The 25,507-nt window shown below is 34.3% G+C and overlaps 1 protein-coding gene and 1 long non-coding RNA gene across 4 annotated transcripts; one reads left to right on the plus strand and one right to left on the minus strand.

Moving 5' to 3' along the window:
- Positions 1-998: 998 nt before the first annotated feature.
- Positions 999-24,577, plus strand: LOC129004214 (serine/threonine-protein kinase MAK). 3 transcript variants are annotated; one of them, XM_054432697.1, is made up of 11 exons: positions 999-1,037; positions 3,497-3,741; positions 7,124-7,178; positions 17,996-18,117; positions 19,003-19,212; positions 20,510-20,684; positions 21,026-21,201; positions 22,033-22,185; positions 22,783-22,923; positions 23,779-23,907; positions 24,475-24,577. In XM_054432697.1, exons 2-11 carry the CDS (start codon positions 3,641-3,643, stop codon positions 24,485-24,487), a joined length of 1,275 nt encoding a protein of 424 aa, XP_054288672.1. In that variant the 5' UTR covers positions 999-1,037; positions 3,497-3,640; the 3' UTR covers positions 24,488-24,577. The 3 variants fall into 3 exon arrangements, with proteins under 3 accessions (XP_054288672.1, XP_054288673.1, XP_054288674.1); XM_054432698.1 differs by having other exon boundaries at positions 3,603-3,741; XM_054432699.1 differs by lacking the exons at positions 999-1,037; positions 3,497-3,741; positions 7,124-7,178 and adding an exon at positions 13,189-13,247.
- On the minus strand, positions 8,630-12,945 carry LOC129004215 (uncharacterized). The gene is made up of 3 exons (XR_008491684.1): positions 12,511-12,945; positions 9,982-10,122; positions 8,630-8,832 (listed from the first exon to the last, which is right to left on the minus strand). It is a non-coding gene; the product is annotated as an uncharacterized LOC129004215 (long non-coding RNA).
- Positions 24,578-25,507: the final 930 nt, after the last annotated feature.

Consider the following 25,507-nt stretch of genomic DNA (forward strand, 5'->3'; position numbering starts at 1 on the left):
TTTCGGTGAATAAACATGCTAGTTCATACTAGCCTCTAGTACAAACTACATCTTGCAGGTGAATAAAATGCTAGTTCGTACTACCCCTAGTACATACTTCGTCATTTAGGGAACGTAGTATCTACTAGGCTTTTTCGGTGAATAAAAACCGGCCCGCATAGTAGTTACTTCATTTTTATGTAGTACGCTCATGGGCATGCTTCAGTTTGGTCAATGGCGAAGATGGCGATGTTTCTCCAAGTCCATAACAGAAAAAGGTACCTTGAAATAAGAAATATTGTTAACTGTAAGCAATTACAGTACTATGATTTGAGAATGATATTGTTGATTTGTTTACCAACAAGTTTTTTTCCTTCTCATTTTCTCCTATCAGATCTCAATTCCTTCTCTAAGCTTAGTCGGTTTATTTCCCTTAACATTCCTCTTCGTTTTTTTCTTCATCGCATTTTTCATGTTATCTGTTAAAATCCTTACCAAGAGTTTTTTTTTTTTTTTTTGTATCATCTAACATTTTCAACACACTGTTTTCCCCTTTACTACACCCGGAAATTTAGATTTATCAAAGTAATAGAAATGTTTTTTTCGCAGCTCACTAATCAATATTAAAGCCCTATCACCCTCTTGCAATACCTAGCCAACGCCATAAAAATTGTCGTCAAGCGCAGTTACTAGGGCTATTTGATCAACACGACTGAGAAAACTGCAGGTGCAGACAGAAATGGCAAACAGATTATCGCCGCGCGCCAGTTCTGTCTTGATTATGAGTACGTACTAAGAGGGTAGTACATACTACATCATTTAGGGAACCCCTAGTACTTACTACCTAGTTCTAGCTAATTCTTATTCACCTAGATTTGAGCAAGTGCTAGAACTACGTAGTACGAACTACGTAGTATGTACTACTTTTTATTCACTTCACCCATTGTAAATAGATCCAAAGAGTTTATACCCGCCTTATAAAAATCATGTGATTGTTGTTCACCCAAAAACGATCATAACCTAATTCTTGCTGGAATTGTCTTTTTGCTGAAAGACGAGTAAGTTTTCATAATATTTATTAAGTTTGTAGCATTTTTATTTGATTTTATTGACTGAAGTTTGTAGCGATGAATCGTTTGAAATAACTTAACCTCAATAATTATCAGAATTGCCTTAAATGTACAACAAAAATGTATATTATAAAATATTCAAGTTTTCGGATGATATAATTGTTTAGTTATTTTACAGTGTTTTAATTACTGCTCCTGTTGTTAATTACCTACTTTACGTAACTATTTTGTAATGACAGAATTTTCGTCAGATAGAAGACGATTGATGGTGGTCAATAATTTTAATTTTGAATCGGTTTTGACGCGATATATATTCAATCAACATCCATAACGCTCAACACAAATATCGTAGTCAGAAGTAAAACACAAACAAAAACAAAGTGATTTGGTAGATAATTAAATGAGATTAGACTAATCGCTGTGAGAAGTCAAGCCAATGAATACATAAAGTAGGGATGGACGAGACTGGATTTTAAGTTCAACACGAGATTATAGATCTCTCAAAACTACGACATAACAATAAACTAATTATTTTCAGTACTGCAAAAGTTGATACAAAGAGACAGTACAAAATAACAACAGCTTACAGGAACTTAAATAGTTATGAAAATCATAAGAAAAAAAAATAAGACAACGTTTACAACTGTAACATGCACACCATAACTAAAAGAGTCTAAAAGTCTAAAAGAGACGAAAGAACATTGTAGTATTTTCTACACTGATGTTACTTCTGATCTCAGTGATGATAATATCGTATACAGTAAAACCTATCACATCTTGTATATACAGGACCAGGGTCATAACGGATAAACGAATTACCGGATAACCGATTTTTGAGATGCACACAGTAAAAAAAAAACGCCTTCAGAAAGTCTCTGCAATTCCCGCAATACAGGAAGGCATTGTTGCTGCGTTTCCTTTGCAAAGGCGTTACTTTTTCTTAATTTTAATAATCTCGTCTTGAAAAAGTCTCGGAGCAAAAATTAATTTCGTTCAAACTAGTCGAACCAACGAGATTTAATATTGCAACTTTTCGAAAATGTGTAAACCAACGATGTTTATAGTTTTGGTTTATTAACAGGGAATCAATAAAAGAATATTATAACAACGTTCTTTAATCTTTACATAAACCGGACAAAACTAACCTTAAAGTGGTCAACAGCTGTTCCCAAGGTTGATACATCTATAAAGATTAAATATTTGACAGAGTAAACTGTTGGATTTTGGGGTGACAAACGTATGTCACGCTCCTAGCGGAAAACTATGGAACTACGTCCAACCGTCGACAATATAGAACGCGGATGTGTCAAAGTAGTTTATGTTTTGTCCGCTAGGTCGTGACACCATACACAGCGGGGCTATATTACTTTTGTTACTGTATTTTACTGGTTTCGAATATAATATACAGTATTTTTATAAATATCATACTCACAGTATTCAATAATTGCAATTATTTTTATTACAATCTTAATATTGTTTAAAAAATTAAATAAAGTTGATTGACCTAAAGCATGGTTGTAGCGAATTGATATGGTGTTTATTTTATTCTATGGTGGTGTGGTAGCATAGGAGTGGAGAGTGGGAATCCATTAATCTTTTTATCTAATGTAATGTCTACTACCTACTTTAATCCATGCTGATGCTAGTGGTTATTTTAAATGATTATTGTTTTTGAACACCATATTATGTTATTAAAACAGGCTTTGGATTTATTTGTATCCTGCTCTGGCTGATTAAAACTTCTTCATAGCTAAAATTTTAATTCCGAACAACATCGGTTTAATTATGCCAATTTGTCATTACATTGCATTTGTTTTGTAAGAAGTTTGTGAAACTGTTGTCAAAGAGTACTTTTATGCAGTAAAACATCTACACAAAGAAAATCAACCTTAATATCCAAAGTTAACAAGAATAAGAATAAAAGTACAACCCGCTAAAGAAATACATTTGCAACTTTAAACCCAGCCAAACCATTCTCACTCAACAAGAAACTGAATATAAATATTAGAATAATTCAAATGACCTCTTGTTTGCCTCTGTTATCATGAGAGAGTTATGTTATATGATCATTTGTTAATTTCATTGCAGTTGCGGCTTCAAAATAAGGATTTGCTTCAAAAAAGGGGACATGCTTCACATGCTTAACAAAAGGAATTTATCTATTCTAAGATTATAGTTCTTAAAACTGGAAAATACTTTCAATAAACAAAATAAAATTTTAACAAACACAATGGCATATTATGAGATATTATGCCATATTAAGTTAAGCAGATTAGTCTTTTAGTAGAGACTTTTCTCTATGAAGACATCAGTGGAAATAGCATATGATCAACTATATTTTTTGTATTACCATTACCCAATTTTTAACTTTTCAATTTTACACAACCCCACACACTGTAGTACGTAAAGTCAACGACTTTGACCCAATAACCATAATCCCAAAACAGGAAACAGGTGCTGCCCCCTATTGATTGTGTACCTGGTCTAAGTGTGTCGCCATGGCAACGGACAACAATCAATATGGCCACTGATATGTAAATGTTGGCAGTGCAGCGTGGAAGACCATGACCGATGGATGAGGAAGAACCGCGATGAACCGGTACATCACCCTGAACCAGCTGGGGGACGGTACTTACGGCTCTGTGGTGCTGGGGCAGCGGATAGACACAGGCGAGAAGGTGGCCATCAAGAGGTTAGTCTAGGTTAGGCGAGTAGTAAACATCGGTGATCGGTCTGGGGTAATGTTTACAGAGCTGCAAACGGTCCAATGTTGATGAACTATTGAATGTCCATAGAATCAAGCAGAATTTACACGATCAAAGTCAAATTATTTTTATTTACAAAATATTTTATACAAAGACAGAATGAAATACAACAGCTGTTCAGATAGTGTTTCTAAACTGCAGGTTATTTTTATGGTTGCCAGGTTCTTGAAATGTGATATGAAGCCTGATGTACATTTGATTCAAAAGGGGCAAAAGTACATTTTGGCAATCTTTATTCTAAGCTAAATTTATGTTCGCTGCTGATTTATTTTGTGTGTGATGAATGATACAAAAAATTTAGAGTAAAGCTTAATTATTTTAAAGTTGATAGTGTAAAATAGTGGAAAAATTACTAACATTTTCAGTCTGGAGCAAATAATTAACATGACCAATTGTAAATTCAATGTCATTCTTTATCAAAATGCGGGCATTAAATTAAATTGAAAGTTGATGTTCTCTTTCAATCACATACCGTACAGTTTATAATCACATACTTTCACATCACATACTTCCATACACACTCTTTCACATTTTATTTTTGTTTTTAAAATAATGTATATTTGTGGGGCTGTCAAGTGGTCCTGTTTTTTTCTGTTAAACAAGCACTGGTTACAAACCTAAAGGTTTACAGTATTTTCAAGTAAAGTAAGTAAGTAAGTTCTCATTAAAGTATCAGCTTAATTTAATTTGTATTTCATGTATTTCAATGTTGACTTTGAAAATTATATTAGCTAAGGCTACGTATACATCACATAATCTTTTAGGGTTCCTGGAAAATAATTTTACATTAAATTCAGTGGTTATTGTTACTGCTGTTTCACTTTATAGAAATTGTACGGCACTTCATCAATATCAGACTATTTTAATGCATTTAACCATTGTCTTAAGATACTGAAGTAGAAATCCCATCTATAGACCACCACTGACAACATTTTGTATCAAACTAGAACATAGCTGAATGGGCCTGTTTCATCTCTTAATTTTATTTTGTTTTATAAAACGTGCAGTTCTATAGATTATTATAAGCTGTCCCATAGTCCCAACAGTTGGACTAGGGAAAAATTATGGTATTTGACAGAAATCAGTAATTTGTGTAAAAACAAAAAACAAAAAAAACTACTAACAGAGCTTTACTTTATCATAGGAATGGAATTTCTAGTTCTATCAATAACAGATGATACAGGTAAAATACAGGTACAGACAGGCTTACAAGTTCAAAATGTGTACATATATTTTCAGTCTGTTGTTTTAAAAAACACATTATACATACAAATTAACTATCATCCACATGCCCGCTGTTTGCAAGGCCCGCATAAGACCAGGGTTTTTGCAAAAATATTCTATTAAACAAGTTAAGAAATTTTTTGTACCCTAGTATTCCCAACCTCAACAATGATTTATTACCGATGTGGTTTTTCCTTATGGTTGCCATGATGTAATATTAACTCGAATCGTAATAAACAGATCATAAACACTTCAAATGCTAACACATTTTTAACATAGGCAAAAAAAATTAAAAGTAGTGATTAAATATATTGTCAAAAGTTTCAAATAAAATACAAACATAATCTAATAGATGGTAGTAGTTGATAACAAAGTAATGTTGATAAAGTTTCAAGCATTTTGCAACTCCGCCTCCGGTCCACACGCAGCAAGGTTGCCAGGTCGATCCTGAAAAAAACCAAAAGCTTTTTGATGGTTTGAAATTAAAAACAGCTGACCTTGATTATTGGGCTTTTAATAATGGTCATGAGTCACAAAGGAACAGCTGATCTTAGTACCTAACAAAGCTACAAAGACCAATTCACTCCATTCTACACTCAATTTTCAATAATATTCAGCTAAAATATGCAACGAAGTATGTGTCGCCATAGACTTATCAACATATATTTGATCTATGGTGCCGCTTTCGAGGTTTAAATTGAATTGAATTTATCAAAGCCCTGCAAGCACATGTTTTGAAAACAAAATTCCTTCCATAAACACTGAAAAACTGTTGAAAACATAAACATTTCTAATTCAATGAACTGAACTTTTGTTAAAAACCCTTGTTGTAAAATCTAGTGTGGACGTGGTTTTACATTGCACATTGCCGATTGTTCAGGTCATTCACTCTTACCAAGGGTTGCTGAGTAAAACAGGGAAACACTTCAGGGGTGGGAGTTAGGTTGAGATTCAAATCAGTTACAACAATCAAATTTTGTTTGACCAAACATCCGATTGTTACAAAAGTTTTTGTTATTTATTCACACTGGAGCAGGACTTAACACAACTACCTGATATATGACTGCTTCAGGGGGTATATTAAGAAGGAAACAAAATAATGTGTTCGTGATATTGATTCACATATATGAGTCCCTGGAATATTTTCCCAAATAAGCTGAAGCTAGCTGAACTATTATCCCTTTCTGAAACTCATTTTTTTCTCGGAAAACCAGGACATGACAACACTACTTACCAATTAATTATGAACAGAAAATGTGTAATTTAAATTTGAACATATACAATGTTAAGTGAGCTGGTCTATTGATAACATGCAGGGGTTAGTCCTTGAGGTCCTTTGTTCAAATCCAGCCAGTCACCAATGGATTTACCTACTAACCAGGCCTGTTGTAACGTGTAAAATGTTCCTATGAGTCTAGCATTTTTAAGATGAAGGGAGGTCATAACTATATTGACGCTTGGTCACTTTATTTACACATATGTTAAGCGTCCATTGCCCTCTGCAGGACTGTAAGCTGTAAGGTATACTGTGCCACTGATGTTAACTTCACCTCATGCATAATTCACAAGCGTTGCATGTCTGCAAGCCTATAAACAACATAAACCAATCTGATACTACTACAGTCAGGATATAACAGTAAAGCACTCTTAAAACATCATCCAATAACTTTATTTCAATTTTTGGTTATATTCTCAATTACAATTTAGTTTAAGGAAAATTGAGGCTCTAACTTAAAGGTTTTCAAAATTTAAGAAAATATTCAAGATCCAAGAAATCAAGATTTGTATTATTGAATGTCAGTTACAAAAACTTAAACACTGAATTCTTTTATTGTTATCTGATATGATCCTTCTTGCAATAGGTAATATGTAAGTAGACCAAAAAGTATCATCAATGAAAACTCCCCCAAAATCCCTTTTAATATTTCAGTGTCTTTATATGTTTTAATTTTGTTAATATGGTTTTATACAATAAATAATTGACAATCAACATTTTTATTTAATTAATAGATTGTAAATTTACTACAGACTTTAGGAATGATTTATCCAATTTTAAAATAAACATAATCGCTTTTATTTTTTCAGGATGAAGAGGAAATACAAATCATGGGAAGAAGCCATGAATTTGAGGGAAGTAAAGGTACGTATAGATTTTTGAGTGTTGTGTTTGGATTAAAGTCTGTTCCATCCACCTGCTGTAGTTAGTGTTACACCTAACCATTCACAAGTGACGTTAATAAAAAAAACCAAAAGAAAAATTAACATGAGATCAATGACTAAATTTTTGTATGGGTAATGAGATCAAAGACAAACAGTATAAATATATATGCATCATCACCCAGATAGCAATTTTTTCCTGATTCAGTATTAAATCAAGGTTAAACTTTCAAAGATGCAAGCCTGAATTAATCTTAAAATATCAAGCCATCAAGCCTAATTCAGGGCTAATTCAAGGGTCCTACTGAACACTTGTGAAACCTGAATCAACCCTGAAAATTTTAGGTTGATTCAAGGTAAACGTTTCTGGCAGTAATGCATAATCAAGGCTGAATTGAGGTTGAATTAAGGTATAAGTATGTTTAAATTAAGGTAAAATCATGGTCAATTCAGGACTCATAACCTGAAAATTTAAGGTTAATTCAAGGTAAAGATTTTTGGCTGAAATCAAAATATATTGTTGAATTCGGGTTAAATAAAAGCATAATCATGATCAACTCAGTACATACAGTAACAAGTGATTGACTGACAAGGAATTTTGCTTGACTTACGGCATTCTTACGGTCTTAAAGTAGTCCAATATTTTAATGTCCTAGTGGATAGCCTAGCTGTTTTGTCTTTGTGAACTCAAGAACTTTAATGATGCCTACTAAGCGCGGGGACAGCTATCTATTAGGATATCAAAATATTGGTTGCTTTATGGCAGCAAGTTAAGCCTTAAAATATTAAACGCAAGGTACATTACCTTAAGCTTTAATCTACGCAGAAAACTTTGGGTGGATACATAATTTGACCTTATAATCTATATTATAATACAGTTACCACTCACTCACTCATTGATCACTATTCCTCAAAAACTACCATGCATATGTACTCAGAACTTGGTGGCATGGAGGTTTCACTTAACCTCCATAATAGGTTTCACTTAATATGTACAAGAAGTAGCTTTGAGAGATTCCATCAGGGCTCTGGCTCACTGGCTTTAAAATTACAATGTTAACATATTTTTCTTTTGACAGAACTTTCGTTTAATTGTATTAGCTACCAAACCGCTGTTAGGAAAATTCTAAGCAAAACCAATGCAAAACAACTGTTTGTAGCAAAGAAAATTTTTCAATTCTGTTGTGAAGCCCAAGGGGAGGGGCAGCTAGAAACCTATAAATGATGCTATAACACTTTATTTAAATGTTGTATAGGATAACTGAGTTAGGTTAAAAATAATAAGCCTATTCTGCCAAGCTTGTGAGTGAAGGGTGAGAGCATTTAATTTTTAATAGGCCTCATCAAATTACACCAGACCCTGCTTTAGAAAAGACATCTCAGTGATCAACAAAAAGTTTAAAAGTTCAAAACAGTTCTTCAAACATAGCCAAAATATCACTATTTGTGGGGGTATAAATAAAATGTAGCAAGTGACATTGGTTATAGTAAATTTATTTTATGAAAATATAAAGTATAAAACAAACTTGAAAATTAGAACATGAGTTAAATTAAGTGACATTTTACTTATACATTATTTACTGTCGCATAACCTCAGCCTGATGTTCCTATTCTGTGCACCAATAACTCCTCTTTTCCTGCAACAAAAAAAATCATAAAGTATCGACTAAGGGAGTATGTTTTATCTAATTTTTTTTTAATTTTTTCTGTACATGTAATCTGCTTGAGTTAAAAATTTCAGCATGGTTTTCCAGTTCACTAAGTAATTTTTTACTTGAATTGTTTTGACTGTGATTAAAGCTGAAACTGTGAGCAAACATTTATTAATATAGTTATTTGTGTGACAAAACGGCACGGAGACGGCTGGACACTAAATCAAGTAAATAGGGGGCCCGGGATCGCTGAGCCCAGGGGCCCATGATGGCTCTCTCCGGCCCTGATTATCATTGACATTATCAATAGTCTAAAAAATTGGGGAGCGAGCAGGTCTAGTGGTTAGAGCGCGGTCATTCCGGTTCCTGGGGTCCAGGGTTAAAATCCCGCCAAATCACCAATGGATTTTAACTAAGTGATAATGCCGTAACCCCTAGGTCTAGCCTGAAGTAATGTGAAAAACAATCCCGGGCTCCAGCCTAGCGTACGGGGACAAAAAGTCTAAAAAATTGTTGAAACACACAGCGAAATGTAGGTACATGTCAGCTACAGAGCTGCAAATTGTGTCATTCTGTTCACAAATGATACCAGCAAGTGGCGAGGAGCCTTGCTGCAGCGTACTTAAGCGAATTATGGATTTATACGCAGAAACTGGCTCTTACTTGAAAAACCACCCTTGTATGTTCCTTATACTAATAAACCAAATTAACATACCCGAGACTTGTTATTAGAATTCTAAAACCCGTTGTTGCAACAGTTTAAACGAGTAGGTAGTTTTATCGAATTGGCCAGGGTAGAGTACTCGTCTGTCCTACAGTTATTCTAAAAGTTAGGCAAAATTTGCAATAACATTTTAACAAAGGCGAGGATGATATTGCTCTCCTCCTGGGCGTCTGCAGGATCTTTTGAGCGCTTCTAGAGCTCTGAACCTTAGATTAAATTAAAATAATTAATCAGTCAAAACCGTGAATCCTTCTCAGCACCCCGGGGAAGAAATTTGAGCGTGGCTGGTACTAGGGGTAGGCTGCTCAGTAAATACAATCTTATTCGCCCCTCATAATTTACGTCACATGCTTTTTACACTTTGGATCTTAAAAAATATGTAAGTTAATGGGATATTTTAAGTAGGCTACCTATTGAGTTTTTCCATGCACGAAAACACTAAGAATGCTCTAGTTTTTAACCTTGGTGAACCCGTCATCGGCCACTGATGCCATGTCTTGTCATCACGGCCTGTGTCGAACTACAGGGAGTGTCGAACTATCGAGGTTCTACTGTAACAACAAAAGTAAACCTTATGAAATAAACAGTTCTATAACTAATATGCTCTACAAACCTTTTAGGTACTGGCCCTAAATTTGGCTTGTCACAGCCATGCATGGATGCAGTTTTTTTTTACTTTCAATTCAGTGGCTTCAGCCAACAGTCTCTTGGCTACAACTGAAACAGTTTAAGTGAAACGCCTCATAATAGATAACAATAACAACAGAATTTGTTATGCAAATCTATATAAAGCTCAAATACCACTGACTCATTCATTCACTCACTCATCACGAAATCTCAGAAACCATAAGACCTAGGAACCTGAATCTTGGCAGGCATCATCCTTTTGGGTAGTAGACGATCACTAAGAAAGGATTTTACCCTCCGACCTCTGGGCTCCGCCCCAGTGGCTCTGGAGTTTCCCATGTTAACCTTATGAGAAATGGAATTAATGAATCTTAACAGCTGTTTCAATTAAACAAGTTGGTTCTGTTCTATGATGTTTAATAGCATTAAAGTTACAAGGATTACCAACAGGGTGCAGCACTATTATTTCTTTTACATTTATGACAACAGCTAATTTGCAACCAAAAGGTGAGTGAGCGTAGCGAACGAACTTCAACCTGGAGGCGAGTTAGCGTAGCGAACAAGCTAACCTGAAGGCAAGTGAGCGCAGCGAACGAGCTCTAACCTAAAGGTGAGTGAGCGTAGCGAACGAGCTCCAATCTAAAGGTGAGTGAGCGTAGCGAACAAACTTCAACCAGGACGTGATTGGGCCATGCGAACGAGATCATCTTGAAAATTAAGAAGTTAAACGGGGCAAAGCCCGCGGGTTACAGCTAGTATTGGAAGAAAAATACAAAACAATCAGCTTTTAGAGAGAATATGCCATGTATTTGTATTTAACAAACTAGCTTTGACAATCTCACTTCTGTAGTAAAGTACAGAATAGACATAATTGGTCAGTGTGTGTTTTCAGGGGTGTACAGTGGGATTTACCAAATGAATCAAGTACAAAAAATTTAGTTTAGACTCGTTCAATGGTCTTGCCTCTCTGTCCAACCTGAAATTCTGGCTAAATTAAGCAAGATGGAAAAAGAAGTAAACCATAAGTCTGGCATAAATTTTTTTTTAAACAACTTTCTTCCAAGTGAATTTTTGTTTGACCAACAAATGAAAGTTTTAGTAAGTTTAACCTACTAACTTTCTTACTCTAAGGTTTTAATAATATTAAGTTATGATTTAGGCTATTAATATTTTTTGTTTTAAATTACAAATCATCAATAAAATTTAAAAACTATAGGCCTACAAATGGTAAGGTTTATTTAAAGCAGAAAATTTCAGAATTTTTCCAAAATTGTTAATACCGGTACCGTAAGTTAAATTGCAGCACACAGACCAAGTTATTCATAATAATATCTAAATTACAGTTCTAAATTCTGCAAATTTCGATGCAAAGCAAGATGGCAACTCATCTTGTAACGTTTGTTCAAACGGCAAGCCACTTGTTTTAAATCTGTGTTCGCTGAAGCTAATTAGTTAATTTGAAAAATAACACAGCAGCCTAGGTAACCTTGTTACAATAACTTTACAACTTACAGCATGGGCAATACACATCTTTAGTAACTTAAATAGGCACAAGTTACCAGGATATGATTTAAAGTTAACAGCTACATAAAACCAAAATGGCAGGTCTCCAGTCAAGTGACATTTTGTAGAAGGTTGTTTTAAATTAGTTCATTACGGTAGCCTACCTTTACTTAGTTTAATCAATGGGTATGGCGTACAAAACTTAAAATCTTTGAGAGATGCTAATCTTAACCCATCTAAACGTTTGCCGAAAAACCCTAGCATCAGGACATAGGACTAGGATAAGCCCTTAGACCTACAGTACCAAGTCTATAACTTAAGACATAGGCCTAAGCTAAATTAAAATATTTTTCTATAGGCCTAGGTCTATTTATCCATCGAAAATCATTTCTTCATTCTTAAATTAAACTTCATAACTTCGGCCTATGATAACTTAAGACAATCTACGCTGATAAAAAACTGCATCATTAAGTTACATATTGGCTTGTGTGTTCATAATATTGTAGCCCACCGGATTTGGCAAAAATAAGTAACTAGGTCTTGAACAATTCCAGATACAATATTCCAACGGATCACAATACTTTCTAGGCCAACTATAAAACAATTCACCAGTCATGAGGCCTAGGGCAAGCACAGGCCTAGAATTATTCTGGATCCTAGTCCAAATTTGGCAGTTTATTGTTGTAAGATAATTTTCAGAGCATTTGTAACTTGAGGTTCTAATGTCAGTATGATTAGCATTCTAACACACATATCTTATCATAATGGAAAAAATATTATGAATACAATGAAAAGATTAGCTGACTCACCTTTATGTTTCGTTGGCTCACAAGCACTTTTGTTGCAGTTAGTCTTCTAAAATCGAACACTATGGAATTAACTATGAACAAAGAAATTTAAAATTGACAAAAACTAACTTCAATATGAATACTTTATGTCTAAAAACTCTGATATAGTAATAACGCGAGAAACAAACGTCGCAAAAAGACAAACTGACAAGACACACAAAGACAAAGACAAAGAGGTTAGGATTGTTTAGGGGTGGATCCTGGCGTCTGGCTGGCGTCGCTTGGTCGAACTGCATCATGGGAATTCGCGCTGTTGTTTTGTTGACTCTGTTTCAGGGCGGAATCTATGAACTCAAAAAGGGCAGTATTTTGTTGTCCTTGAATCCAGCCACAATGTTCCTAATATTTGCAACCTTGAATTGTGAATGCAAATTGTAGGGAAAAGTTTACCTTGAATCAAGGGTCCTTGCTATCTGGGCAGTTTATAGAAAAATGAAATACACTATGCACAAAGATAATGTAATGAAACATTTCCATTTCCTCCCGCAGTCTGCCATGTTTAAGGATAATAAATATTCGCCATGTCCTGACTTCCTTGTTAGAAGAGCCAGGTGAATTATTTCTCAGCAGTAACTAACTTAAATTTGTTTGTGTTTTCAACATGAATTTACAAATATTCTTAATTCTTGTGAGCTATCAAATTCTTATGAACGAATCTAATCTTAAATATTATTTACTAGTTCTACTGAGCTGCTCAGGTACTGTTAAACATTATTATAATCCAGAGATAGAGATATAAGTTGTTGTCAGAATATTTTTGTTATTATAAATTTAGTTATTTTTCTGCAGTTATTGCTGCTTATCAAGTAACTCACCACAAGGTTGTAAACAAGAGGAATTTAGGGGGAATCAACTTTTCTATATTGCAAACTTTGGAGCAGTAAATAAGTTAACAGTGCCTGGTTAATTTTTAGATATGACAATACGGTACCTGCAAATCTGAAGATTGCTCGTTTGATTCTAAGAGAGGTTTTTTCTACACTCAGATGCAATTTATTATTATTATTTGGGTTATCAATTAATGAGTATTTATAACAAAAGGTCAACGTTAGATGGTAACAAGACTAGGGTTTGGTCCGTTCTCTTTCAAAACGTTAAAAAATCGGCAAATGCTATTGGCAAAGAAAACACAAAAAAATATCCCTGCAATTTATTTAGACTCACAACCGAATGCAGTTTATTAAACAAATATACAGACAGTTAAGTGTAGTGGACAACATTTTAACCTGAATATAGTTACAGATTCCATATGATGGACTAGTCTTCTAGCAGTGCTCACTACCAACATTTACAGAATTGTCAAAGTTATATCCAAACATAAAGACGCCCATCTCCGTGTGCCTCGTTCAGTTGGAATATAAGTCTCTTGCATGTTCGGAAGTTGTTTTCAGCATAACATGATTGCATTATTCAAGGAGTTACTTGCCTCTTTACTTAACACTAAATATTTCAACTTTTACGGCACAGATTGAATTTCATGGTCAAACTTTAATTTTAAAGTTGGTTTTGAAGTAAACATTTGTTTCGAAGCTTGTTATTGACTGAATGATTAACACACATGATTTTAAACCTTAGTTCTTGATTGGAGATGTTCCCTATAGGTATTTCACCGTGTGGCGCAGCATTACCAGGGTCTTTGAAGAAGTTGATAACTTTAATCAATATAAAGGCATCCATTATTTAAATATTGTTCTTGAAACTGTGTACACAAATAATTTGTTTCATTCCCCAGAAAGATGGATTAATGAGATTAGTAGCAGAGCAATATTGTATTGTATTTGCAACGGCGATATAAACACAATAACTACAAAAAGCTGCATGTTTAAGCCTGCGTATAGCAAATAAGATATTTCATCTCAGGTAGGGGCAATGTGCCGTTGTTGAAGGAAGTATTCCAATAAAGCCCTGTCAGTCTGACCTACCTCAGAACATATTAATCACGCTCAACTACAACTCCGTGTTTCATTACCGGTAACCTTATTCCAACTAAATAGCTTCCACAAAGAGATGTTTTATCATTATTTTAAATTTGTAGAGGGTTTTCATAAAATAATTGTATATTTTAGTCACTAAAAATTAAAACGGTGACAGCAATATATTTATTATTATTCTGAACCCAATACCGTAACAGTTTCTTTTAACAACAATGCCTTAACCGTACAACATAGATATTTTAAAGATATTTTTTAATTACATTTTCCTATTCCCCTATATAGCTTTAAGTGTATTAGTGAGCGACTACAGAAAATGTTAAAATTTTCCTTACATGAGAGGGGTTTTTTAATAACATTTGGATTTAAACCACCATATCATAGACTAGATACAATTAATAACTAAAATACATTGTTGATCACCAATATTAAAACCAGACATGCAAAACAATACCCTTAATTGTTATCTATAAACTAAATCAGTCCAACAATATTGCTTTTTCAATCAACCTAATGTACATTGAGTTAAAACTTTACCAAGTAGAGTAACCACAGTCTATTTTTAGCTTCACCCACGTCTATCGTTTACTTTTGTCTTCAAAATCAAAGGTAATTCGAAGCTATTTCCTAAACAAAGATGTACTTTAATGTTGAAGCAATGAGTGTCCAGAAAATCAATGAACCTTGACCCTAGCAATCCAACTGTCCATCCACACCTCCGAGCTTTTATTCATCGAGTAGTCGTTACGTCGTTAACCTTCTTGTCAACTTTGCTGGCTGATGTTTACTTGATGCACAAAAGCAAATCCTAAGCAAACTTACTGCGATAAATACCGTCAATTTTTATAATTACGGTAACCATCATTTTACTCATTTTGCAATCTATTTTGTGCTGATGTCGTATTGTATGACGATGGTATATTTAAAATTACTGCTCTATATTTTTATACAAAGAACAGATGCATATTGTGAATAAAGTTGCAGTATTTTAATATATGCCTTGACCAGATGGATTTGTCAAAAACATTTAATGTTTTTTTTTAGATTTAGATTAACTTATCGTAAATATCAATTAATGATCATTTCAAGCGTTCAACTATACAGTATAGTACCTACATAAATATTGTCTTTTTTGCAATTGACTTTGGATACCAATTCTAAAATATGTAAATCCATATTGTTAAAGTGTGTGTTTATAACAAAAAATATTTTGTTACTGTAAAACTCATGTTTAATATATTTTAGGTCTTAACAATTTATTTAACTGCTAAATATTTTTTGGTGTTTTATTAAAAAAAGGGGTTTATAAATCTATTGATTTTCAGCACAGCCACAAAAACTGGTATCGGCTTTTTATGCGGCCTCATTAACATAATCTCATTTTCTCTCCGATACCTGATCCCTTATAAGCCCTGAAATTTTCTTGACAATTAATTGTTCCCTGCCCTTCTCCATTGGTATTATCCCATTACACAGTATTTTTTTATAACCACTAGATTTTTGTGTTACAGTCCTTGAAGAAACTGAGCCAAAAGCAAATCCTAAGCAAACTTACTGCGATAAATACCGTCAATTTTTATAATTACGGTAACCATCATTTTACTCATTTTGCAATCTATTTTGTGCTGATGTTGTATTGTATGACGATGGTATATTTAAAATTACTGCTCTATATTTTTATACAAAGAACAGATGCATATTGTGAATAAAGTTGCGGTATTTTAATATATGCCTTGACCAGATGGATTTGTCAAAAACATTTAATGTTTTTTTTTAGATTTAGATTAACTTATCGTAAATATCAATTTATGATTATTTCAAGCGTTGTAGCCTACTAGTATTTTAATCTATAACAGTAAAAATAATCAATCTGGAACATGAGAGGTTTGAAAGTTTCAGCACCTATCGTGACTTTTCCAATCCATAGACTTGTAAAGAAATTTGTTAAAATCTGACTGATTGACGGTCTAAGAAGCTCTTCAACACTTGCATGATAAGTTTCACTAACCTTCCAAAACTTATTTTTCTGTTACCTATATTATTTTTTTAGTTACTCGTGTGTCTAAAAAACTTGTTTTTATAATATTATTTGATGTTTTTTGTTCATATGAGGGAAACATGACATAAGGCATGATTAAATCGCTGAATAGTCCATGGAGTTCAAAGGGTGTTGGACTAAATTGCAATGAGGAAAATTCCATCTGAACTTTTCAACCCCAGAATTATGCTGAAGAGTTTGAGTGAATGTATATTGACAGGTGTTATCAGATCGGAGCACCCTTTTATGGCATGTTTATATGTCGAGGGGAAACTCTGACATAATATTTTCCATCCAAAGCTTCTTGATCAGCTAAATATTATCTAGCATCTTACAAAATAGTTTAATATGTATAGTCTAATTATGTTTGGACAAGTAAAAATCTTCTCTATCTTTTAACAGACTTAAAATATTTTTTGTCAATGCACATATGAATTAGTCATCTGGGTAGAAGAGTGGTTTTATTGCTTGATAAGTTAGACAATAAACCGTTCGGTCTTTAAAAAAAATCAGTAACTTTTTGATGGTTTGAAACTGGGCCTGTGCCCTTGACTACTTTGGACTAAAATAAATTCTCCAAACTAAAGAAACAGCTGGTCTTAGTCAGTAACAAAGCTAAACCGGGTATCTTACTCATACACTTTTCTATCATAGATTATTGTAAGTAAAAGGGATCATCGTATTCCATTCTAGATACAAATTCAAGATACACAAATTTGTATTTCACTCCTAATAAAATTATATATTTATTCACCATTGCCCAGTTTATCTGACATAAAAGATATTGAGCGTGTGAATAACAGACCATTTAACTTGTACTATGACATGTGCTTTTCCACCAAAGTTAGATTGATATGATGGATCAATACCAGTTATGGTGAATATTTTACTGAGAGAGTTGTCATGTCGCATGCCGTCGTCCGTCGAGGTCATGATCATGCGGTTACGCTTGACTATTGCTGCAGAATATAGCACATTGAATCATTATGTATGATTTAGTCATGCAACTAATTGTCACTATTAATTTTCATCATACTGTAAAATTACATAAATATTCTCTTTTTGCAATTGACTTTGGATACCAATTCAAAAATATGTAAATCCATATATTTCATATTTTTAAGAGGTGTTCATAACAAAAAATATTTTGTTGTTGTAAAAACTCATGTTTAATCTATTTTAGGTCTTAACAATTTATTTAACTGCAAAATATTGTTTATTGTGTTTTATTAAAAATATTTTTATAAATCCATTAATTTTCAGCACAGCCACAAAAACTGGTATCAGCTTTTTATGCGGCATCATTAACATAATCTCATTTTCTCTCCGATACCTGATCCCTTATAAGCCCTGAAATGTTCTTGACAATTGTTCACTGCCCTTTCCCTTGGTCAGGATTGACCAGCGGAACATTCCCCATTGGTATTATTCCATTACACAGTATATTTTTTTAACCCATACGATTTTTATGTTACAGTCCTTAAAGAAACTGAGCCACGCCAACGTTGTCAAATTGAAAGAAGTCATCAGAGAAAATGACACATTATATTTTGTATTTGAATACATGAAGGAAAACCTATATCAATTAATGAAAGACAGGTAAATATGAAATCAAAGTCTTGAATAACTATGTATGTGGTCCATGTCAAAATTGTGTGCAATAAAGTAAATAAAAATAATACAACTCCCTTTTATGGATATTTTTAGAAGGAATCAATTTGTTATTCACCTTGAAAGTAGGGAAGACTGTAAATAAACTGTACAAACCCATTTTGCTGTGATGGTCCTATGGCATGATTCGCTGCCATTTTCTTTGTGAATAATTCATAAACGAAGACACTTCACCATAAAGCTCATGGGAGAGATGTTTCAAAGAAATAATTCTGTTTATAAGGAAAAAATTGTATATGGATCTGTTGGTTATCCAAAATGACAGAGAATCTAATATATATGCCTAAATGTCAATAATTCCATATTTAACAATAATAATTAAAATAGTTTTATGTCAGTGAATGTTTACAGTTTTGGAATTAAAGATACAGAGTGCAGTCTGTCTGAAACAGTTCTGGATTGGAATAGAACTACTGTATTCCTATTATTTCCTTATATTCATATATCGTGTGTGGGTTATCGTGAATAAATTAACTGCTTTTTGTATGGATAGCTCTTATAAAATCTTACAAATTTTTTAATTAAAATGATTTATTTTAATCTTTACTCAATACATTGTTTGTGTTCTTTACCATCGACCTAAGCATAATAGATGTGCATGTGTAAATATCAATCTACTTCCATTAATGAACCTGTACAGATAGAAATTCAATAAACTTGAAATAACAAAGTGGAGGTAAAAGTTGTAGTAGTTTTTTTTCAGAGTAAGCAAAAGAACACTTTGTCTTGCAATAGCATTCCTTATAATTTATTATTTTTGTAATGGATTGTCTCTCCGAGATTTCAACTAAGAGTTTTCACTGGTGTTTACAGAGACAAGTATTTCCCCGAGCCTGTGTTACGGAATATTCTCTACCAAGTACTGCAGGGCCTCGCCTTCATGCACCGACACGGGTTCTTCCATCGAGACATGAAGCCTGAGAATGTTCTGTGTTGCGGGCCTGAACTCGTCAAGATTGCGGACTTTGGATTGGCCAGAGAAATCAGATCAAATCCTCCATACACAGACTATGTTTCCACAAGGTACTCAAAAAAACTCTTGCTGCAACATGACAACAAATTAAATTTGAAAAATCATATGACTTTTTCATTGTTGTAACAAAAAAAGTAAACAGCAAATGCACAAGAATATATTTTTTAACAAAAGTAAAAATGTTTATATTTAATATCCAAATATAAGTGCTCAACCAATTTGGTAGTGGTATTTTCCACACTAGCCATTTATATGTACCATGTAGTATATTTTTTCAATGGGGCGAAACAGACAGTTTGATGGACAGTTGGTGTGTCTACGATAGTCGAGGTGTTGTGCAAAACACGAATGTAGCATAAGTCACTCGAGTCACGGCACTAGGCACTAGCAGTCAAACTGACACTTGTTTTGGCACTTCCATCTCTCTGTTACGCCAGAGATATTGAATAACCTTCCCCACACCATGTTGATGTGGCCTGCTTTATATCTGCACTGCAAACATGAACAACATTAGAACGTATCAAGAAATAGATACACGATTTTTATACATTTTCTGATTCAAGGTTTTTATCAATTTTCTACCACTATAGGATTGAAAGTGCATGTAGCTTATGTTAAATCCTTTAAATTGATTTGGTATTTTTTTCCTCACTTAATTTTTTCCATTACTTCCCTTTTCTACTTTTCATTCTTGATTCAAGTTTATCGCTGTTAGTGTCACGCCACCTCCTTCAATCAATTAATTTTTTTTTTATTTTAGAAAATTTTTTGTGTAGGGAATACACTATATTGTTGCTGGTGTTTAGAATTTTCTCAAAATCAAGGCAAATACTTTTAAAGTAATGCGGTCCAAACCCACATTTTTGGGATTTGCCTGGAATTGAACCCGACAACCCGTCCCTCCTGTACTGAAGTCTGAGATGCTTAACACAAGGTTGGCAACATGTGTAACCCATAACAAATTTTATTTTACATACATTTCTTGCTCTGCCTGCAATTTAGAGCCTATAAATTTAAAGTGCTAAAGAATCTATTCTGTATTATAAAAACTATTTACAGTTGAATAAGCAAACGTGGTTATTAATGACGAATCTTCATTTTATTAGCCTGCAATGTGGAATATAGGCTAGATAATTTGTTCTGTCTTTACGTTTGGCGCTTTATGGTGCTTTCACAAACCTTCAGACTTTTTCTATTTCTCTTTACTTTCTGGCTTTTTCACTTAACAGTCTGAAATAATCCTCTGGCGAAGTCATCCTTTCGTATTGTAGTTGCTCTTGACATTTTGGATTTGCAAAGTAAAAAGCAGAAACTGACCAATTTTTAGTAAAACAAACATGTTAACAGATGGTACAGAGCTCCAGAAGTTCTACTCCATTCTACTGTCTACTCCAGCCCTATAGACCTGTGGGCCGTCGGGTGTATGATGGCTGAACTCTACACCTTCCGGCCGTTATTCCCGGGCAACAGCGAGATCGACCAGATATTCAAGATTTGCTCTGTTCTTGGAACTCCAGATAAGGTCAAGTTAGAAATACTTATAGATTCAACACTACATAAATCAAAAAATATATCCCTGTCATAAAAAATGTATAGTTTTAGTTTCAATCTGGGATTTGCATAGGGCCTTATCTAGGGACAGATTTTTCCTACAAATTCTTATAGACAGTAGACCAAGACATTCTTTACATACAGTTAAAGTTGCGTACACACTAAAATTTCCAATACTACAGCATCCTTGCTGGTTTCTGCCATAGTTTTCTGAGAAGCGTGATGTAGGCCTTCATCAACTCCTATCAGTAGTCAAAGGTATTTATTTGTCAACCCAAGAAGTAGCTTTTGAAGTTGCTATTAATTCCACAGAAGGAGTGGTACGAGGGCCATCAGTTGGCTTCCAACATGAACTTCAAGTTTCCGCAATTCCGTCGCACGCCACTTGGGTCGCTGATCCCTCACGCAAGCCGAGACGCTATCATTCTGTTGGAGGCCTTGCTGCACTGGAACCCTGCAAAGAGACCGACGGCGCAACACGCTCTCAGGTATTTTTTTCATAGACATTTATTTATTTTTTTTAGAGAGAAAGTGTTATGATTCAAGCCTTACCATATCCCCCTCTTGTCTCAAAAGCACCAACCCCAATGCTAGGAAGACACCTGAAAGGTTGTCTTGTTAGTAACAAATTAATCTTGTGGGTAAAATGAACAGCTGTTTTGAAAGCTCAAAACAAATGGAAAAATGTTGCATACAGGGAGCGCAGTTTTAGGTGAAGACAATTGAGGCAATGGGTTTATTTTTTTATTTATTTTTGTTTATCAATACATTTCTGCTAACAGTCTAAACCCTTATCTTGTTACCATTGGCCTTTTGTTAGATTGTGTTGAATGAATGACATGATACAGGCTGGACCAAAGTTCTAGGCGTCTGGCGGACGCATGCGCATTAATTTGCTGTGTTAATTCCCCATCTGTCAAAACTTGGGCTAACATATGATTAAATGCAAATTCGTTATTACGCATGCGTCAGCGAGACGCCTAGAACTTTGGTCCGGCCTGTAGCCGCTACTAATTGACATCAGCTAGTTCTCTAAAATTAATGGTTAAATTGTTAACCTAAATCATTAAAAAACTAAGCCTAGTTACATTAAAAAAAAGACTCCAAAATGACAGAGTCGGCAACCTTCTGTTTATTGATAACCGCTCAGCTACCATACTTAAGTTTGTTTTAATTTTTAATTATGGGAAAAATTCTTTTCATTGCCACTTGTTTACTCTACGTTTTTGTTTCTGAAATCAGAAAAACCTACAAAAATGAAAATTCAGGTATTTTTTAAATATCTTAAGATTTGTAAAAGGATTAATTTTATCTGGCAGACAAGCGTATTTCCAAGTGGGAGGAAAGCTGAGTGGTATGGTTCCGGACGATCGACTGAGGCCGCAGTACCTCAACCAATCACAGAGCAGAGCCTCCGTCAAGATGTCGTCTCACGTCACACTCAATGAGAAAGATCTCGTAAGCCTGCTTAGGTAACCTGTTCAAAGTTTTACTTTTTTTATGTACTGAAAACTCATGCAAACCCAAAAATCTCCAATAATGTACCTAATTAGTTAGTTTTCATCTTTCAATCAATGAATCCTTACAGAAATGCACACTTGGGTGTGTATGTTGAGCTGTATTAATGCAAGCTGAATGTAAAATCCAAGATTAATAAACACATAAAAAAGTAACAAAATTTAGAACACGTATGTAAACTACACTGGACATGACAGAAATTGAATCTGCAATTTGTTTATTGAAATTATAAACAACCCTTTTAATAGAATAGAGTTTTACAAATCCATAATTGAACCTGATTATATCTTTTACCATATACTCAAAGGGCAATCAGCAAAGTAAGTTAAATATGTTGCATATTTCTGTGGATTATACATTAAAAGCTTAAGAACTGGTTCCACAAAAGCAAATCTCCCGTTGCTCTGTGAAAAATTTCAAAATTATCCTTTTGGAATGTAATTGACAGAGTGTAATTTTTGTTAACAACATAGTATCTGATAATGCACTTACTGCAAACGAACACTTTGTGCACTGTCGTGAGAAGTGAGTTAAGTTGATGACTTTTTTAGTGGTGACAAGGGGATGAAGGAGAACCGAGGGTGGTATGGAGGTGTCGGGCCGGCGCCGAGGTCAAAGAAGATGTCGGCAAAACAGCACTACCTCTCCGTGGCCCGCTATGTAGCTGGTCATCCTATTACTTTCGTCAATAAGTGAGTGACAGTTGAGGATTATTTTTTAACATGCAGCACCATTTACAAGCATGATTTAGTAGCTTGGAAGTGGATTCTAAGAGGTGGAAGGGCCCTTAGAGGAAATATTAGGAATCACTAGACAAAATCAAGGTGAATTAACCTCTTATAGATCTTCTCACTCCATTCTACACTTATCATTCACTCATATTTGGGTTGAAATATGCACATAGAAAGCGTCCCCATCTTGATTGATAGTGAAACATTCCTGCATCCGATGGTTATGCGGAGCTAAATTTTTTTGAAACGGTTTGAAAAAAGTATAAGTGCTGTAGGATATTTAAAACACAATGCATCTAATAAATAAATTAAAAGTGATATGCATTGTAAAATGTGAAATGAAATGAAATGAAATGAAAAATGATTTATTTAGTCAGCCAAAATGTGTTTACTGTAGTTTAGAAAACACTGAATGACTTCTTTGATTTCATACAAAATTTCAACACATTCTTCCACCAATGACATCACATGACTTTGCTAACTATCGTGGGGAGCGAACTGGTGTAGTGGTTAGAGTGCGGGACTTCAGACCCTGAGGTCCCTGGTTCAAATCCTGCCAAATCACCAATGGATTTTATCTAAGTGATAATGCCGCAACCCCTAGGTCTAGCCTGAAATAATGTGAAAAACAATCCCAAGCTTGTGCTTGTGCCTAGCGTAGGACACAAAAAACTAACTATCATGGTAGCTCACTGTGCTTTCCCAACATAAAACACTCAGGTCTTACTAAGAAACCTTTGAGGAAGAACCAAGAAATTCAACTTTCGCCTCATTATGTTTCTGATTTTATCAGAGAATTTTCTGATTTCGTTGCAGTGAGCAATATCAAAAAAAGCCTCTAGCGGCACGACAGGACGTGTTCGCTCACAACAAGTTGTACGCTGGAGGCAACAATCCTACGACGGGACGAGGGCGAGTCCACGGCCGAACAGACTGGGCCGCCAAGTAAGTAACACGAGTTGTTTGCAAACATCAATTTTTGTCGAATCCCGGATTCTTGTTTAATATGACTACGGAAACATCTTGGGAAAGTTTCTTGATAGAAATATGTTCTTTTTTTACTCAACAGTAGGTGGTTTGCAGCCCCATTATTATTATATTTGGAGAAGACAGTAAACTTGTTTTTAATGGATAGGATGATTGCTGGATGTATTAGAAGGAAAGGGACATGTCCCAGACCAGTCAAACAACTATGGGGTTGAGAATTGAACTGGATCTTTCTTTGTAGTGGTTGAATCAATGTTTTTTTTTATTGTCTTTATTAATTTGGCTTTCTAGATTTTACTCTACTGACACAGGCTGCTTTATCATCTCTACCAACGTTTATTAAATTTATATATATATATTTTAATTGATTAATAAAATTAATTTTAAAGGGTACTAGTATTTTATAATACATTAAATTACACCTATAGTAGTCCTAATCACAATAATTTCAAAAAACCTACGCCTAATATATTTGTGACTTTGTTACTATTCTGATAAATTACCTTGTTTTTTCTTTTGTTGCAGGTATCTCAAATGAACCTAAACTTCAATTTCGACCAATGTAAATAATTTATTTCATCCTTTGTAAGCTATTTGTCTGAATAAAAATGTGTAAAACCAAATCAAATATATTTTACCCCTGAGTATTTTGTATAGTAAGTTTTTTTACAGTTACTGGGTATTAATAGTCAATGGTTGGAACTAAACAATTGTCAATTTTTGAATGAGTTAGTTTGTACGATTCTAGTGACTCGGACCTTTAATTACATAGGAACTTGGAATTGGCTCCTCTCACCGCCTTCCTTGAAGATCTTTCCATTATGAGCAATTTACTAGTATTTCTTTACATAATACTGTATTCTTAACATTGTTCAGAAGAATGAAAAAATAAGAACAACTGTACTAAATAGCAGCTTGAGCTAAAAACTATAGCATGGCGTTTTTACATTGACTTTTGGAAATGGAAACAGAAGTAGATATCTCACTTGAGAACCAAAATTAGCCTTTCAAAAAGATGGTTGGAAGAGCTGTAGTCTAAAATTATAATATTTCCATTAGATTCAGGCCTCCAGTTTGCTTGTATCGCGTGAAGGGCCGGAGAGATAATTGCATCCCCTTCCTCCCAGGGAGGTTTTCTCTACCTCTTGCCCCAACAAGCATAAAACATCTTGCGCCCCTCGGCCTCAGCCCTTTTACTGAATCGGAACAGTAGTAATTACATTACGAGAGCTGTCTGCATGAATCCTAATAAGAATAAAGCGGATACAAAAAGAAGTATCGTTTAACCATTTTTTTAAAACAGGCTGAAATTTAAGCTTTAGGCCTATTTATTTACCTTGCTTTTTATGCTGTCCCTTGGAATTAAATTGTGTGATTCTGACTATAGGTTTTGTTACACAAATAATGTGTGGATGCATGCGGAGAAACACTTATGCTGGCCTCGTCTATTTGCTGGACTAAAATGTCTGTTAATTCCTTGACAACTTACATAGCGGCAGATGCCCTCGGGCTGAATAGGAAGACCCTGCGGAAAGTGGTTGGCTTCATCAGCGGCCGC

This window comes from Macrosteles quadrilineatus, unplaced genomic scaffold (assembly GCF_028750875.1).
Source record: "Macrosteles quadrilineatus isolate MER2022 unplaced genomic scaffold, UCM_ALF_1.0 Scaffold_9__3_contigs__length_116548681, whole genome shotgun sequence".
NCBI lineage: Eukaryota > Metazoa > Arthropoda > Insecta > Hemiptera > Cicadellidae > Macrosteles > Macrosteles quadrilineatus.